Source organism: Schistosoma haematobium, chromosome 3 (genome assembly GCF_000699445.3).
Source record: "Schistosoma haematobium chromosome 3, whole genome shotgun sequence".
Classification (NCBI taxonomy): domain Eukaryota; kingdom Metazoa; phylum Platyhelminthes; class Trematoda; order Strigeidida; family Schistosomatidae; genus Schistosoma; species Schistosoma haematobium.
Genome location: NC_067198.1, coordinates 9,860,630 through 9,877,376, shown reverse-complemented (window position 1 = coordinate 9,877,376; position 16,747 = coordinate 9,860,630). Strand labels below are relative to the sequence as shown.

The 16,747-nt window shown below is 35.4% G+C and overlaps 1 protein-coding gene across 1 annotated transcript; it reads right to left on the bottom strand.

The window, feature by feature from the left end:
- Positions 1–3,849: 3,849 nt before the first annotated feature.
- On the bottom strand, positions 3,850–16,104 carry MS3_00004971 (uncharacterized protein). The gene is made up of 6 exons (XM_051212971.1): positions 15,974–16,104; positions 10,365–11,020; positions 10,042–10,325; positions 9,813–10,007; positions 6,938–7,272; positions 3,850–5,285 (listed from the first exon to the last, which is right to left on the bottom strand). The coding sequence occupies exons 2-6, from the start codon at positions 10,994–10,996 to the stop codon at positions 5,241–5,243; spliced, it is 1,491 nt and encodes a 496-aa protein (XP_051068901.1). The 5' UTR covers positions 10,997–11,020; positions 15,974–16,104; the 3' UTR covers positions 3,850–5,240.
- Positions 16,105–16,747: the final 643 nt, after the last annotated feature.

Sequence of the window (16,747 nt, the reverse complement as noted above, 5' to 3'; positions counted from 1 at the left end):
TGTATTTCATGATTATTATTAATATAGTTGGGTGTCAATAAATATGAGACACGTTATTCAACTGTACTTTTTTATGTATTCACTGAATATCGGAGACAAGTTTATTCATTTTACCATTTAGAATTTAGTGATACTATAATTTATGGACGACATTTGCGTGAGGCCAGAGTGACCTTGACAGTGTCCAAATGACAAGGACTAGATGAATTTCAACGGTTGAGATCATGAATCAATTGAAGCTAGACCACCATGGAAAACCTGGGAGCATTGGACGGCCGTTTCGTCCTACTGTGAGACTGCTCAGCACTGCGCATCCACGGTCCCGCTTCGCGGGATTCGAAGCCAGGACCTATCAGTCTCGCGCTAGGCGCTTAACCAACTAGACCACTGAGCTGGCCGGTATCGTGTTGATGTCTATTTTCAACCAATCCACGAAATTGCGCCACCGTACACCATTGTCTTCAGTGAGTTACTATCACAACAGACCCGGTTGAACTTCACTACAATCTGCATAAAACCCTTTTTGATACTAATCAACATATGCTCACTAGTGACTGGCTTCAAGAAGTATATCCTGGAGTTCTAGTGAGAAGCAGTGACCAGTGGAGTTCAAGTAGGTCTGTTGTGAGATAGTAATTCACTGAACATAATGGTGGATGTGTGGCTGAATTTCGTGGATCAGTTGAAGTTAGTCATGAACAGCATTGGATACCGGCCAGCTCAGTGTTCTAGTGGTTAAGCGTTCACGCGCGAGACTGGTAGGTCCTGTGTTCGAATCTCGCGGGGTGAGAGATCGTGGATGCACATTGCTGAGGAGTCCCACAGTAGGACGAAACGGCCGTCTAATGCTCCCAGGTTTTCCATGGTGGTCTAGCTTCAATTGACTCGTGATCTCAACTGTTGAAATTACTACAATCTCCACAAAACCCCTTCTGAAACTAAATGAATATTATAAAGCAGTGTGAGCAATTGGAATTATGATTTACAATTGATTATTAGGGTTAGGAATTGGATTTAGGTTTTTCATCGCGAACTGACACCAGCTAAAATGCCAAAACTTTATTTAGCCAATTGAATGAGTGAATTTCGCGCCAAAATACAAGACCTGTTATCTTAAATTTGATTGGTCTTTCTATAAACTATAGTTTCACCTAAGAATTTTATTCACGTGTGAAAGTTGTTTATCTTCCAGGGTAACAAATCAAATAGCGAAATGTCATCAATTTATTTTCTGTCATTTAGAACATAAATAAATCATTTCTTATGTAAACTATCTATTCAACATCAGAAATGATTAACTCAAATTTTAGCAGTGATATTCACTTATATATAAATTGGATTAAACTGAACTATACTAATAAAATTTAGTTACTCTTGAATGATCTTGAGATATTTAAGTCCATCAAGAAAAATAATCTCTTTCGTTTTCTTACGTCGAATCATGAGAATTTGGACTGCTTTCAATTTCAAATATTTAGTAGTAGAACTATACGGACATAATAAAGGAAGAAAGTTAATAGTAGAGTAGTGCTTCCTGGTGAATTTCGTTGGTTTTCACATTATAAGTGTTCAATTCTATTATCCTTATCAATCTTCATTAAACACTTTACAGTTACGTCACAAGCTAATACTCAGATTGGATGCGACCTCGGAATATAGATCTCGACTCTTATTGGTTCCTCAATAATAATTTACTTCAACCCACAAATTTTCATAAGTCTATGTAGGTTTCCAGTGCGCTATAATCCGAGTAAGGTATATGAAACCTAGTCTTACTTCAGTTACCTTTTTAAATAAGATAATCTCATTACTTATAACTGTGACTCCTTGTTTAAGAAGGATTGAAACGAAGTCAATGTTCACTTGTAAGTAGGCATGTAAATTTTTGTCAGTACTGATGACTGAAATCAATCAGATGTGATAAGTGCTTAATCTGATTTTGAACTCTTAAGCAATGGTCATTCACTGAACCCATATGTAAGATCACATTTATGGATAAAAAGATTTTATGGGGGTAAAGTAATACAATTGGAACGAGTTCTAATCGAGTATCTTCTGTTAATTGGTCGCAAAATATAAAGAAAGATAATAGATGATGATCTTCAATTACCCCTGACTCAGTGGTTATATGACACTATTATCCTTATGACAAATCAAAGATCATTGTGAGTTTGATGTGTCTGATTCTCTATAGTCTTGAAATGACTTTTCAGCTGATTTTAATCCATAATTAATTTAAAACCTCGAATCTTATTAATTGATTTATGAATAAACTTTGTTACTTGCCTGGTAGACACAACATGCATTCGAACCTCGTAAAGTATGAAACGGATGGCTTAGATTAATAAAGTGAGTGATGAATTCCTTGTTAGAATCACTCTGTGATTCTATACATATTAAAGATGTAATATAGGTTATAGCGTTTGTTTAGTTTTCATTGTCGAGACAAAATATAACTAGAGAAATTTCTTGTTAGATTTATCCTAAACTCATGAATACTAAATTATGTTTAGCCAACTGAGATTCCCTTAATTCCTCTTATCGCCTAAATAAACAATGTATAAGATCGAAAGTTATTTTCATTTCTGGACATAATATGTAAATTGATAACAATGTTATCGTTCTTAATGCGACAGTTTAAAATCACCACAGTTATTCGTATGAAAACACTTCAGAATCTTCTTAACAAGTAATAGAATCAGCTCAAATGGATTTGTGGATGGCTGATGAAGTTCAAACAAGTCACGAGTGAAGCAGTCATCAACACTAGGATTGAATATCAGTCGCACTCTATCATAAACTGAATGAGTTGGAATTGTACTGTTAGAGGCCGAACAAGTGGTTCTAACAGTTAAACATTTGCTGAGAGACCTGATGGTCCTGAGTCCAATTCCTAGCAGAGTCAAGAGTGCACAGTACTGGTTTTATACTAGGACGTAAGATATGTTTAGTGTCACCTGGTCTCAATGGTGCCCGAACGAAGATTAATATGTGACAACTACAACACCGGTCGATAGAGTTACTATTGATATTGACAAAGGAAGCAACTGCACAGCAGAAGGATGCTGGAGATGTCATTCATTCGTCATTTTAGTCGTAAAATAATTATTTTAATATTCGATACGAAATAAAACTATGCACCATTACCCTTTAAACAATATTATACGTGAAAATTTATCAGAAATCAATTTCATTTGACATTAAAATCTATAGTGTCATTTACATTCTAGTGAATTACTAAGACAATAGAGGAAAACTCAACACACACGAAAACCTATATTACTCTAGAAGACGGTATACGGAAGTTTCATCATAATTTATCATGGTACATTCCCAAAGGATTATCGTACATGTAACTTAAATAAATAAAAAACATAGAATTCGGACTTCTTTTTTCTTACTAAAATTAACTTACTCTAATTGAATGAAAGTACTAACCTACAATTTTTCATGCACACAAGTCAATTCACACCAAACAACCTTGTTACGGCATATGAAACAACTTGATGCACATGTTCACAGTATCCTAAATTTTGAGTGATCAGGGTGAAAATCTATTTATTTCTAGTCGTGTAAATTATATATTTCTATCATGTTAAGAACCCTGTAAAATTGAATGTGTGGTTTTTCATAACATCAAAGGGTATTAGTAGTCAGGAAACTGAATTCATAAGGATTTACCTAGTTTTATCATTATGCCAATAAAACTGGTAACTGGCAACCTGTCTATTTGCTGATATATATATATATATATATATATATATATATATATATATATATATATATTCTTAGATAACCTAAGTAAACTCAGAAACTTGTCAACTGATCACCAGAAACAAAGTAAAGTGTAGAATATTTGTCTGATGTTGTAAGGTCTCTTTCGTATCACTAACACTTCTGTCACACTAACTTTAGGTGTGAAGAGATAGAATATTTGAACACTTACTAACTCTGAAGTGGTTAATTCCTCATATCTTTGACATATCAAGAAGCTATCTTGGGGTTGCAATCTAGAACAGAGACAAGAATATAGAAGATGCAATATGCTATCGGGGTTAGGGATAATAAAAGCATGAAATAACAGACGTACGCAACTTCATTAACATTTTAACAGTTGACCTTTGGCTAAAACACACATACCTTTTATTAATTCAAATAAATGGAATTTTAGTCAACTAATCAACCTACATTATCTTCTTAATTTTCTTCATCAACTATATCTACGGAGTACAGAAAAATAAGACGATTTACCACTGAACAAGTGATAACCACCATCACAACAACAACAACAACGAAAAATACCGGAAATTGCACTGATTAGATTATTGAATAAGAATATACAGTTTTTTTTTAAAAAAAGAAAGAAAAATATACAAACTTCTGTTGTTATACAATAGTAAAACGATGAGAAATGGTTGAAGGAAGAGGAAAAATATAATTAACAATAGAGTTTTTCTTTCTAAAGAAAAACAGCAACAACACCAACATCAACAACAACAACAGGAAGCGATTAACACACTTTCTTTATAAACCGAAAAAAATGTATGTTATCCTCGCTATTGCAAATATAAAACAGTTCAGATTAATACAATTTTCGAATTTGAAAAAAGAGAATGAGAAGAACATGATACAAAAATTCATTAATCCGTAAATAGAAATAAGATAAAAATGGTCTTTTGTGATGTGATAGAAAGATACTACTACTAATACCAATAATAATAATAAATGATTATAGTAAGAAATATGAAAGATTTGTTAATAATATTTTGTCATTTTTATCTGATTTATAAAGCGAACAGACACAACAGTGAATTTTAGTTGGTCTCTTCTAGAGATTAAGGAATGAAAAGTGTACCAAAACCTTCCCCTTCATGAAGATAATTTACTGTTGAAAATTACAGTGAAGGACTAGATATAATAAATGCGTTTAATACAAGTTCACCATAATATATACTTATGTATATAAATATGTAATAGTAATAATAATACATGCATACATGCAGATGTAAACAGACAATAAATAATTGTTTACCGGATAATAGTAATAATAAAAAAGAAAGGTTACACAGGTATGAGAATATATATATATATATATATATATATATATATATATATATATATATATATATATAAAGGAAATCTAATAATCTATGTCACAAGCATATACAATACACATATAATGGACAGAAAAAGCACAAATATTTCGAGGATTATATAATGTAATTGAGATTTATCTTGATTTATTGCTCTTCAGTTTTATTATTATTACTGTTATTGTTGGAGTTCTGTGAGGAAAAAACAACAAACAAAAACGTTGTACAAATGATGTGAATTATATCAGTAAAAAATCAATAGTCTAGACATTCGATACTGACCTATAGGAGTTTTAACGTAACTCCCAATATTAGTAAAGATGTGAAGTAAATTCGACAGCCTGATGGTAAGAACACTCAAATACTGCGGCGGGAGGTGAAGGACTCGTCCCTAACCTTATCTACTTTGGTTTAGACAGTTATGTAGTACCGAAAACAGATAAAAATGGCGGATCTCAAATTTAGACGCTTAAGCATGTACATGGTAAATAAGTGAAATGATATATCCAGAAAGTAAGATAGCTAGGCAATACAGATAGTCACCATTATTAATAGTGACAAACCATGATTCTACGAATATGACGTCAAGCTGAAATCACACAGCATGAAAAAGGAAACAAAAGATTAACCAGGATCAAAAAAGTGTTCGTAATTAATGAGTGCCTTAGGTTGAGCTTAACATAATCGCAAGATACAATACAACACAGTCAATAAACATTAATCTGAACTGGACACTGTGATTGTTCATACATTGACATTAGAAACCTACAGAGTAACTATAATAAGAAACAATATGACTAGTATATTTCACTGTATTTGATTAGAATACTGTTTTTAAATACTAATGAATAGTGACACAGTTTAATTACTGTCACACCAAAATGTAAATACATATTTCTCAGTAATTTTGCAAATTAATTTTCAGTTATCAGGCAACACATACATAAATACCAAACTGTTGCGATTTGGCAATATCTTTAACTCTTTGCAGTACTAGCGCAACTTACTTACTAGATATGGGTTTATTCTCTTGATCAGCTGCTACTAGACAGTTCAAACCGATTAAGTTGAACCGGGAATTGAACTCGCGATATTCAGATTGACAACCGACAAGTGCCTACACTTTCAACTATGTACGGCTAATTTCAGTATATCAGTCATTCAGCTTAGAAAGAAACCTAAACTTCGATACAAAGTGATAAGAATACATGTATGATAGAGTTTACCCGGACAACCAGGGTTTACAGATTTATTTAAAAACTAAAGTTGGAAGATAGCAGTCTACTCAAACACGAATAAAGGGAAAAAGCCTCAGTGTGCCACACATGGCCATGTGCATACGACCACTTTCAGGGAAGTCCTACTCACTGCCTTCTCGTGTAGGGAGTGTTGTTTACGAAATTAGAAGGACGAAAAGCGACTGTCCGGCGCTTTAACAGGGTTAGTGGATGTGGAAGATCCACCTAGGACAGTTGGAAACCCTGATTCCAAACCAATGGTGCACATGAGCTCCAGTATTCTGTAGGAACAAATGGCGTATGAACCTATTGTTGGTCACCCGCTACCATGGGACTGCATCTGTTGACGTTGCTCCACTGTCTTGTGGATTAGACCTTTAGGTCTAAGGCTCCGGGTGTGGCCCCCTAAGGAAACCACCTGTTTCTGTTTGGGCACCCGTACAGTATCCCAGCCCTCACACAAATCGAATGATTTATGTGGCGCATATCTATTTGGTGCCTCCTTATACCAATGTTTATGTGTTTAAATAAATAAATAAAACTTGTGTATTATGCAAATTAAGCACCATTAACACATAATTGGCGCGAAAACAATACAAATCTTACCTGTACAGATCTTGGATTTTTAGGAGGTAACGTCACTGAATGTGCTGAGGATAAAGGATAAGTACGTGAGTTTTTGGACGATAGTAATCTGCGCTTGCGTAAATGAGAATTTCTTGTCTGTGACGGCGGACATTTTGGTGGTTTTACTGTTGGTTGATTGGATTGAGTGCTAAGCTTAGATGTATTAGGTGTATGGCGATTAATAGGCTCTAATGGCTGAAGGCAATTTGGTTTGTCCCACGGTTGAACACGATGCACAGTGGCTTTATGGGGTCGGAAATGAACTGATGAATATGCAGCGAGACGGGATTCTAAACGAAGACCTAGTTGGACATCTAAAATAAATTATGATGTAAGCATTAGTCGTCATTATATAGTAATCTCGATTGTGTGAATCATGATGTCATTCATGATTTCATGAAAATTCGCAAATGTCGTATGAATTAGCTATACTGTTGTTAGCGGGACATAGATTGGATTAAATCATGCTCAATGCACGTTTGTGTTGGCGCACGCTGATTGGATAAGAATTAGCCAATCAGCGCTAGTCGATACTTGGAGAATACCCTAGAAATCTTTTCATGTAAAAACTATAAATATACTAACGATTTCCCTATTGTGCTTCTTACTTCCATCTAACCTTGTTATTTGGAATATAATCTCTTTCCTGTTCAACCGTGTTCTGATTTGGGGACTTGTCGAGTGAATTGGTGTCCGAGAATACTAAGCAATGGGAATAGCTGGGTTATAACCGTAAGAGAGAATTATAACAACTGTCAATACATAATCAATGAAATTTTAATTAGTAACAATACCCATATAAACCTAGTGACTAGAATCCTCAACTATGATTTGTTAACAGTTAGATCTAAATAATCGGAGTATACGAAATAATGATAAAAAACGCACTAATATTATCTTAAAGTGTTGCGAACATTGGTGTTATGATGCGAATGCTTTGTCAGAAGCATGAGAAGCAAGCAGACAGGTTTTTATAATATTTTTGCCAACAACTAGCACAGAATACTCATATATAGAGAAATCTGAACTATCAGAGTGATTTCAGTGCTGTATTGATAGATAAAGATCCCAAATGAAGGTTGGGTATTTTGGTGGTGTTTTGTTCTCTGAGCTGGATGGTTTGGTCGTGGAGAACAAAACACCACCAAAATCATCCACCTGAGCTACAAATCTTCTCCACCATCTCGAAGGTTGGATATATCAATACAGATGACTATTACAACCCTAATTATGTCTCGCAGAAATACAGTCAAGCTATCGATTGATAACACTTTTATTCAATTATTGAAATTTCTGTTGGTCCAAGCTATGTTGGTAGGTGCAGATTCCTTGGTTGAAGTACATGTAATCATTATGATCATTGGATGATGTCGGGTAACATGGTTCATAATTAATCCCAATAGTAATGTCTTCTTGATGTCAGGTCAAAGAATTCTGTGGTTTCTTAGTGAGTGTAGACAGATATACCCTTATAGTTCACATGAATAACAGACATATTTATATTGCGAACCGCATCCGTTTCTCATACTCAATACTTGTATCAACATACGTCTCATTACTGATACCTAGTTCTTGACTAAACGGTCGAACTTTGAGTGACTGTGTTCATGTGGTTTAGTCAACACTCATATAAAAAAACTTTCCTTAGATCAGATTCACATTCCACATTTCATTTCACGAATTAATTCTTTCTTTTCGAATCCTACTCTCTATAAGTAATCATTTTTTTACTACCACTGATACTACTACGACTACTACATTGGTATTCATTCTGATGGCATTACATCACTGTATTAATACGGTGTAGCAACTTGAGCTGATACTTACATACACCAGGTTTTACGTTGTCTATGATTTGTTGACTAGATTGCTGCCACAGACAACGAATATTCCATAAAAAGCCTAAAACATACGGTAAATAAATAGTTTGCTAGTATGTAAGCTACAAATTACTCAGAGGAATTTTTTCTACTACAAACAGGATCATCATGAACATTTTCGAATGAAGTGGAATATTTTCATTCACACAATTAAGCAAATAAAAAAGTGTGCGCAACCACAAATGTAATAGAAAAAGTATCACAAAAATAATGATTTTATGCGATCATACCCCAACTATAGCAATTGTTGTTATGGATAATGAAAAGGATAGATAGTAATCACTTAATTTTTTAAGCACACCATATTATAGTGACCTTAGTTACTGCTGTATAACATTTTTTGACAATCACAGGGAATGCATGGAAGATTATGATAAACTACTAATTCAATAAAAAATATACTTTATTCAACAGTGTTATGTCACAAACTGAGTAACATTACCTTTCCATGTCATCCCCTATTCCAAAATTCATCAAACTGCAGGGAATATGAAAATGTTCTTTTATGGAGCTCATATATATAAACACATACCTTCCATTTTTTGATTTGCGGAAATAAAAATATATACTCCACTTTTAGAATGTATTTATGTCATGCAGTGGGATTTGATTATGAGAATCTAAATACTTGCAGTACCAGCAGTCTAAATCCTACAGAGTTACTTTTTACATAATACCTAGGGTTTACTCAAAAATAGGAAAACTGATTATGGTTAGCAGTATAATACCGACTATTTGGTCGGATACAAACATCTAAAACAGAGGAGTTAGTGAGAATTGATATCCAAAATATCCATTTACACCAATGAATTTATCATTAGTCGATGGACGGAAAAGAAAATGAATATTTCCGAAACTTAGTATGGATAAAAAAGTGACTAAACAACTTTTATTTACATTCACAAGGATACGACCAGTTTGAAAATAGAAAAAAACATGAAATCTGACATAAACCATAAAAAAATAAAACCAACCTCCTGGAATTGACAATTTAGGATGAATATGACTACATAACGAGTGGGCTGACATAAGTAAATCACGTTCATCTGATTTATTTGCCAACTCCGTGTGACTAGTACTTGGTTCAGATCCACAGCATAAGATGCATGGTCCAATAAATGGGGGAATGCAAGAGCATTTAATGTGAGGATCACTAAGTGAATGTTTGCCTAAAAAGAGTAGTCGAGAGTACAAGCAACTTACGTAGTTCCTGTATCACACTAGCGCATTTAGGTGATGAGAGATTGTGATAAGTATGTCGTTTCCGTTTGGTATTTATGTATGGAGATGTACGAGAACAGCTAACTTCTGCATCATTTTCAATGTTATTACTATTACTTTGATACTGAGATAACTTTTCCTGATCAGAGTTATTTTTTAACATATAAAGATTTTGTAAACATTTTTCAGCATGTTTTATTTCTGTACATAACCAATGCCAGTTTGAATGCGTTACGGAACGAGTGTATAACCAAGACTGTTTAGAGCTAAACAAACGGGTTTATTGTGTGAGTTAATAAACGAACCTGGACAAAGCCTTCTTCATTTCAGCTTCGTCGTCAGTACTACTTTCTGTATCTTCATACGTCAAGTTTGGTGATATAATGCTAGGCAAAGAATCGCTGGAAAGTAATTCATCTTGTGATACAGAAGAGTTGCAGGCGAGCAACCGTGTTAATAAACTGAGGGCTCTAGTGCGATTATGAAATAAACGCTGAGAACAGACAGATAAACGTTGTGTGAGCAAAGAATGATTTTGAAGAGTTCTCTCATAATCAATTAATTTGTCGCAAACAGTTTGATTTTGAAGCTTTGTGGAAATATGATCAGATTGTGAGCTTGGAATTAATGTCTCATTGTCGGTAGCAAGACAACTCTGTGATTTATCAGCTGAAACCTGTTCAGAAGAAACAGACTGTTCAGCCTCATTTCCCATTGTACTATCGTTTTTAATAGCATCGGAAGTACCGTTTACTTGCACGGGCATTGAAACAAAGGAAGGATCTGTCCGAGGAGCCATTATATTAGTATATTTTCTTTCAGTAGAATCGTTGTTATCAAAACTATTGTGGGGTTGAGTAAGTGAAATAAGGTTATCCCCATTTAGAATGACATCTGCATAATACTTCAGAAGCCCATTTGTATTACACGAGGCCATACAACGAACTGTACGTTCGCATGCCTGGAAAACAAATAATGGATTTATTGATTAATAGAATAAATGAATACACTTAGAATAGGTTTGAGTTAGAGCGATGTTTAATAACTACATAAAAAGCATGGGTTGGGACATAAAATACATCCTACGTTAGTATATTTATGAAGGTGATTTTAGTCTCATTTCGCCTAGAGGAACATTTTCACAGAAAAGGTTTGACGGTTCAGCCTATTACATGTTACATTATATCAAAAGGACAATAAAGTACACAAAATCAGTGGACGATACGATAACGAATAAGACACTTATAAAATACATTTGAAGGTATCTTCAATAGCTGGAAATCTCATGATTGGTAGACATTTAGGCTTGATTAAATAGCTTTTATCTATTGTATTGGTTGATGATTAAGGAATACACAAAAGACGTTAGATGCAACAATTGAGTGAAAATTTACGTATTGATGTCATCTTAATCTTCCCTAAGAGTAATTAGTAACATTTCCTTTTCGATGATTTGAATAAAACATTTTTCCCCGAATGGAATTTACTAAAGTCCATCTACAAAGTTAAATGACAACTTGTTTTGAATAGTACCGGCTTAGTTTGTCACTTAAATTATCATTTATAGACAATAGTAGCCCGAGTGTGAAAGCTTCACCCGCAAACATAGAAATGTGGTTGAGTGGTCAAGACAATCAGCTACCAACCAAGTAAGGACCTTGTTACATTACTATTTGGGTGGCCAGGTGGCATCACCAGCCTAGATAGTGGCAAGGTTCTATAGACAGGTAAACATTACCCTTTCTCGATTTCCTTATCAGCTGTATAAACCAAAATCAATCTGTACTGTACCGTTCCAGAGACAAATAAACACAAGCACTCGTTTGGTTGACACACCGTACAACAATAAAGGACCCAAGGCATTCTGACTTTATTACTAGCTATGTGCCGGAAGTGAATACCGGAAACTAGAAAAAGCTTGTTTATCAATAGGTCGATTACCTCTACTCACTCACAATAGAAAAGTGCTAAACAAAACAAAATGATATTATGGAGAAATCGGAGCTGAAAGACATGTAGCAATAATGAATAACAAGAGCCGTTAGAAGACACCATCTAAATAGATTCGATCTATGTCGGAAGCACATCTTTACCTTTAAAAAGAAAGAAAATTATAACGTAGCCGCTACTGGTTTCTCTTTTAACATCATTAGTTCCATAGTATGACCACCGAAACTCCACAAATATTTTACTAAAGTATCATACAGTTAAGCTTATTCTTGATTAACTTTTAATAGGATATATTTATTAGTGTATTGCTTTAGATACTGGATAAGCTTTCGGTACACCCTGTACATAGACTTGTAAGACCTCTGCGATTCTACACATGTTTGGAAAGTATGGACGGAAAGAGAACATGGCAAAACATATTTCGATCTCGTTTGTCACATCTCAAGTTAATACAGAGAAAGGAGTTCATTAAAATTAGAAGCTAAGGAGTGAGAACAAAAATAGTGATAGTATTGAAAAATAGGAGGATCAGAAATAAATAACAGAGGAATAATATCAACGTAAAACGGGGAACGGATACACAATTGCCTGATTGTTGAACCACGTAACTATCTTCAGATTTTACTGTAACGTCAACTTATTGTCCCAACGAAAATTTTACGAACTTGATCAAACTCCCTAAAGAAACGGCACAATAGACATTTTGTCATGTGTGTATATTTAATTAAGAATATGTCGAAGTTACAGATTTTACTTTCAATTCCCTGATGTGACTTTGTGCACTCAATATCATAGTAAGTGACTTTGTATGACTGCATGTACTTGTTGGGAGATTTCTTTCATATTATTTTACCAGTGGTTTGGTGGATTAAGATTAAGTATTCACAGGTTCAAACTGCTTTCCATTTTTACTGCTTAGCCAGGGATATGACTAAGAATCTGGTTCCCGGAGCTTCAACTATACAATTTGTTGTTTGTACATACTACTTGCAACTGTCATACCACTAGCTGTAGTGCAGAACGGATGCAGTAGCGTAAAATCTCTTTTAACGCTGAACTGATTATCATAATTGTTGGTTCATTTGCTTGAACACACAAATATTGGTACAAACGGGCACTAAAATAGATATGCGCTACACATATAAGAAAATGAGATTGTGAACAGATATAGGAAGGAGGATGAGTATAATCAAAACTAAATAAGTGGATGAGAGTAGAAAATAAAGGGAAAAACAGCTCCGTTAAGAAAAATACAACCTGAAAGAATGCCTTCATTTAAAGTTCGTTCCCCTCACTTTTCAAAGAAAGTAAAGGAAAAGTACAGCAGGATTGTCATTGGCTTTTACTTTAAGCCATCTCTGGTAAGGTCTCATGTTTAAGAGGGCCACACCCGGAGCCTTAGACCTAAAGGTCTAATCCACAAGACAGTGGAGCAACGTCAACAGATGCAGTCCCATGGTAGCGGGTGACCAACAATAGGTTCATACGCCATTTGTTCCTACAGAATACTGGAGCTCATGTGCACCATTGGTTTGGAATCAGGGTTTCCAACTGTCCTAGGTGGATCTTCCACATCCACTAACCCTGTTAAAGCGCCGGACAGTCGCTTTTCGTCCTTCTAATTTCGTAAACAACACTCCCTACACGAGAAGGCAGTGAGTAGGACTTCCCTGAAAGTGGTCGTATGCACATGGCCATGTGTGGCACACTGAGGCTTTTTCCCTTTATTCGTGTTTGAGTAGACTGCTATCTTCCAACTTTAGTTTTTAAATAAATCTGTAAACCCTGGTTGTCCGGGTAAACTCTATCATACATGTATTCTTATCACTTTGTATCGAAGTTTAGGTTTCTTTCTAAGCTGAATGACTGATATACTGAAATTAGTCCTTGGAGTAGAAAGTATAAAATGACTTTGAAACCAAATATCGAAAGGAAGGCAACGAGTGAATGGATCTGCCTCATTGAAACTGGTTCTGAGCTAACATCTACCACTGCTCATAATAGTCGAGCAAACAACAACCAGGTAGACCGCACATAACGACAAGCCTTGAGTCGACAGTCAGCGAATTTGTAGACATGCCGCATTTTGGTTTGATTACTCTTATCATTTAAGAACCAACTAAAACTTTAGTTAACAGCACACGTCGAAGTAGGGGGAGAAAAGGCATATGCAACTACGTCCCAAATACCTGTCAATGATGGTTAATTGATTTGATTTAAACACACTGGATGGAAGCTTGTCAATCTATTTTAGCGTGGTATACTCCCAGAATGTTGTCATCAGCACTTCTCATAGGCGTACTGCTGAGATGACAACTACAAAAACAGTGCGTATGACAATGGAAGTCATTTTTCACTACTTATTAGCCTTAAATCTGGTAAGTTACCGGGTCTTGATGGGTTACATCCACGATTATTGCCAACCCCCGAGAACATAATTTCTAAGCCATTCACAGCGTTGTTCAATGTGTCCTTTTCGCGAAATCAACACCCTAGGACCTGGAAGGATACTATCGTTAGCCTGTTTTTAGGAATGGAAAGACATCATGTCTAACTACCAAGCTGCCAGTCTAACTAGTATTACGGTATTTGAAAGAAAAATTCAGACCCATTTACCTATGTAAAATTATTTAGTCTGTTAAAGCCGGAGGAACATGGGTTTCGGGACAGACATTCATGTTTGACTAAGTTACTTATCGCGAGGATTGGATGATAGCCCAAGAAAGTGGTTTTTCTGTCCGTGTAATGTTTACAAATTTCGCAAAGGGATTTGATAAAGTTTCTCACCTAGGGCTCATGCAGAACTTCCTATGGTCAAAGATAGGAAATGAAGATGAGTGGGACACCATCTGAATGGAAACCAGTTTAAAAGTGGTGTGGCCCGATGGACCATTTTATGTCCCCTATTATTTCTTCTCTGCGTCAATGAATTACTAAAACTGCTTAAGCCCTCGAAATTTTTTTGGAGATCATGTGAAAGTTTGGAGAATAATAGTGCATGAAGCTTAACACATTTACATCAAAGGTGATTTGGAGTAATCAGTTAGACAGTCGCAAAGTTGGAATTCAAACATTTATTTAAAAAAGGGTGCCAATGACCACCGGAAATGGTAATAGTTACTAGTATACCATCATTGGAACACAACTACCACATGTGTGGAAACAGAAAGACCTAAAATTATTGGTAAGTCGCGACTTGAGAGTAACTGCCTACTGGAATGCAGCAGCTGCTAGTTTTCGAATTGTGGTCACTTTGTCGAACTTCAAAATGCTTCGAAGATATGCTAGGGACTTTATACTCTATTTGTGAGACCTTATTTAGAATGTTGCATCTAAATAGCTGTTCCATGTCTGATCAAGAATGCTGGCACGCGAGCGTTTTCACCGTACGGGAACCATAAAATCGATAAGCACTGGAAAACGTCGGACAGCATACAACCCGAACAATGTTGGAAAAGGATAAGGGAAACAAGTTCGGAGTTCAAGAGAGTTAAACAATTTCTTTGCGAATTCCCTTTAAGGCAAGACTATAGTCTATGGACAAACCAATCAGATTTACGATAACAGGTCTTAGATAATGCAGCAAAACTCACCCACCCGTTTGGCTAAACAGAGTTTTGGCATAATAGGTGATGTCAGTTCGTGGTGAAAACCCTAAATCTAATTCCTAGCCTTAACCACCAACTGTAAATTATAACCCATATTCTTCAAACTATTGTATAACGTTCATTCAGCATTAGTAAATAGGTGTACACTTTCAAGGTTAGTCCAGTGTCGCTCAAAAGTCGTCCATAAATCATAGTCTAACACCCTATAACACTATTTCCTAGCAATAACCAACAAGCCGTGGCAGCACGGCTTTCGCAATTATGAAAATCCAAATACAGAGTAAGTGGCATAATTGTTGTTCTAAAGAAAAAAACACTGAAAATTTTCTGCATTTTGATTCCTCAAGCAAACTAACCGTATTACAAGAGATTTCGAAGGACACGGCATCAATCTACAGGTCGTAATCCAAAAGCCCGCCTGCCCAAAATGGGAAGTCAAGGTCAGGAAACGAGACAAAAGTTCTCCGTTCGATCCACAACATCACTGTCTTTTAAACAAAACTGAAATGTACAATCGTCTTATGGAAACTGTCAGCAGAAAATTTGTATATGCATATATATATGCACTTCGACACGTCACTGACATTTCACTTAATTTTCTGTACACTAATATTTTTATGCTTTATACCAGATTTTTGGGACTAAAAATTATTCATGACCATTTTTTTGTCGTTTTCGGTGTAGCGGTAAATAAATCCCCAAAATAAATAGCTCTGTAAGTTTTCGACATTGGATGCTGACCAGATTAGTTTTAGTGGACTCATCTAGCTGAAGGCGCTCGGTCGTGCATCCGAACCAGATCACGTGTGGTAACGCCGTGCTCAACATCTACCGCAATCGCTAGCCAGATTAGATCAGAGAATTCCGATGTATTGGTCATCGCCAAATACACTCTTCCGATCTCCTCGACTCTGTCTTTTGATTTCTCTGGGTGGTAACGAATTATATTAGGTGTTACTGGTAAAAGCGTTGTCAAACACTGAATACCTGTGACATCATCATTAGTGCGACCGACGTGATCTGGTACACCTAATTGCAACTGTGAGTCTGTTCCTTTTTGGGATTTTTATATATCATTGCCTTATTTTTTATTTTTTTAGACATTGTGATTTTTTTTCGTGTTTTTTCTT

Coding starts and splice junctions, on each gene's coding strand:
- MS3_00004971 (XM_051212971.1), bottom strand. CDS start 10,996: ATGGCCTCGTGTAATACAAATGGGCTTCTGAAGTATTATGCAGATGTC. Junction 10,008..10,041: donor TAGTGTGATACAGGAACTAC/GTAAGTTGCTTG, acceptor TACTCTTTTTAG/GCAAACATTCACTTAGTGAT. Junction 5,286..6,937: donor AAAATCCAAGATCTGTACAG/GTAAGATTTGTA, acceptor TTTTCCTCACAG/AACTCCAACAATAACAGTAA.